We start from the raw sequence: 1,855 nt of genomic DNA, 5'->3' as shown, positions 1-1,855 counted from the left end.
GCTCCATCGTTCCACCGGCCGGGCAGTAGGGGGCACTGCAGGCCTTGTCCGGGAGCTCTGGGGGCCTGGGAGGCAGCACCAGCAGCTGGGGCCCTGGAAAGCCACTGCAGCTGCAGCAGTGCTGTGGGCCCTGTCCCTGGGAGCCGGCCGGCTCAGTGCCCTGGCTGCCCTGGCTACGGGGCCCGCTGGTAAACACTGGCACTCCTCCCCTGAGAGGGGGGGGCTGGGGGCAAGGCCATGTGACTCATCACCTGCAGGGGGAGACTGCCACGCGCAGCTGCCTCTATGGGGCTCTTTTTATTTCCTTCCTTAAGAGAGACAGAGAGAGAGACCACCCCCCCATACCACGAACAGGGACTTCACTCACAATCCACTCCTGCCTCCGCCGGCCCAGGTGACGGGCACGCACACTCAGGGAGGTCCTGAGATGTGAACCTGGGCCTTTCCCCGGGGTCCAGCAGCATCACTGCTGCACCACCCGGCCCTGCCTCCTCCTCGACATGAGAAACAAACCCCGTCAAAACCTCACCGGCTCTCGGCACACTCTGAGCCCGTAGATGGGGAGGTGCCTTCTACCCCAGTCCTGGTTTGGTGGCAAGAGCCCACCGGCTTTGAAAGGCAGGCCTGTCGGCAGCACTGTCAGTCCACAATGCCACTGTGGCGGCTCAGGCCCCGCAGGACACAGCTGAGGGACGGTGAAGGAAGGACAGAGCAGCACAGACAGGCGTCCCGTCATAGCTTACTGACCGCAGAGGACGGTCCTCGCAGTCCCACGTTCCCGTAGGCCAGTAACTGGCCCGAGGGCCTCCGAGTACAGGTGTCCACCGGGACTGAACCCAGGCCCACGTTGTCCAGCCACGCCCAGCTGCCGAGGTCCAAGCCAGGAATGAACCAGCTCATACCTCACTCTTCCCTCTTTGAAAACAGTCACTCCCGAGTAGCAAAACCCTGGAACTGAACATCATTTCTGTAACTACTTATTTTATATAACGTACTCCTAACTTGCTGTCGGTATTCTCCCCCCGATTGTATTTTTATCACATCTCTGCAAGGCTCTCGCCCATCTCGCTAAGGCGTTATGCAATGAAGGTTCTGCTGGTCCACAGGGAAGATGCGCTTTTCCTCCTGCAGACAGAGCGGGGCACGGGAGCGGCGCACACGCTGCTTGTCCCCGGCCACAGCCAGATGCAGCAGTTGCTGTTTTCCTAATTGTTTGGGGACTTTATTTAAGTTGCTTGAAGGCTATTGTTGCAGCTAACCAAAAATAACACTCCTAATTATACACAAGCACAGCGAGAGCCTCCCAGCTGGGTGCTGGTAAGGGGGCCCCAAGGTGGAGCCGAAGAGGGTCAGTCTTCACCCTGTCACTGACTCACAGGGACTCCTCACAAGTCCTGCGCCTTCCAGGCCGGTCCCGGTCGGTAAAGCCAACAAGCTGACTTTGGGGACTTCTGAGGGGCCGTCACCTGCTGGCGCGCCTGTCACATTATGAAACATCATGTCTTAGAGTGATAAATTGTCTCTTCCAGTGCCATCAGACGAGATCAGTCGATCAAAACCGAAAGCTCGCTCGGAAAATCCTGCAGGAGAAAGTGGATGTTTTCTACAATGGCGAAAACAGTGCCGTTTACAAAGAAAAACGAGAGGCAGAGAAGAAAAAGCAGGAAAGGAAGAAAAGAGCAAAGGAGACCCTAGAAAAAAAGAAACTCCTGAAAGAGTTGTGGGAGTCCAGTAAACACGTCCACTGAGGCGGCGGTCGGCCTCCGCCGAAGAGGCTGCCAGGGCTTCCAGGGGTCCGGGCGAGTGTCAGGAGACGGGAGCTGCCGGTGAAATACTTCCGACACATTAAATAACA

At 57.6% G+C, this 1,855-nt stretch overlaps 1 protein-coding gene across 3 annotated transcripts in view; it reads left to right on the top strand.

The window, feature by feature from the left end:
- Positions 1 to 1,855, top strand: part of MTRFR (mitochondrial translation release factor in rescue) — a 14,302-nt gene that overhangs the window by 11,444 nt on the left and 1,003 nt on the right. For 2 of the 3 annotated variants that reach the window (XM_006149259.3, XM_006149258.3), the window contains one exon: positions 1,530 to 1,849. In XM_006149259.3, coding sequence (XP_006149321.1) covers positions 1,530 to 1,748 — 219 coding nt within the window. In that variant the 3' untranslated portion in view covers positions 1,749 to 1,849. Of the gene's footprint in view, positions 1 to 1,529; positions 1,850 to 1,855 lie in introns of those variants that run through there. The other variant, XR_003549511.1, reaches the window with a different exon arrangement.

The sequence above is a fragment of the Tupaia chinensis genome, unplaced genomic scaffold (assembly GCF_000334495.1).
Source record: "Tupaia chinensis unplaced genomic scaffold, TupChi_1.0 Scaffold000258_1, whole genome shotgun sequence".
NCBI classification, from domain to species: Eukaryota; Metazoa; Chordata; class Mammalia; order Scandentia; family Tupaiidae; genus Tupaia; species Tupaia belangeri.
The sequence above is the reverse complement of the archived record's forward strand: the minus strand, read 5'-3'. Positions and strand labels throughout refer to the sequence as shown.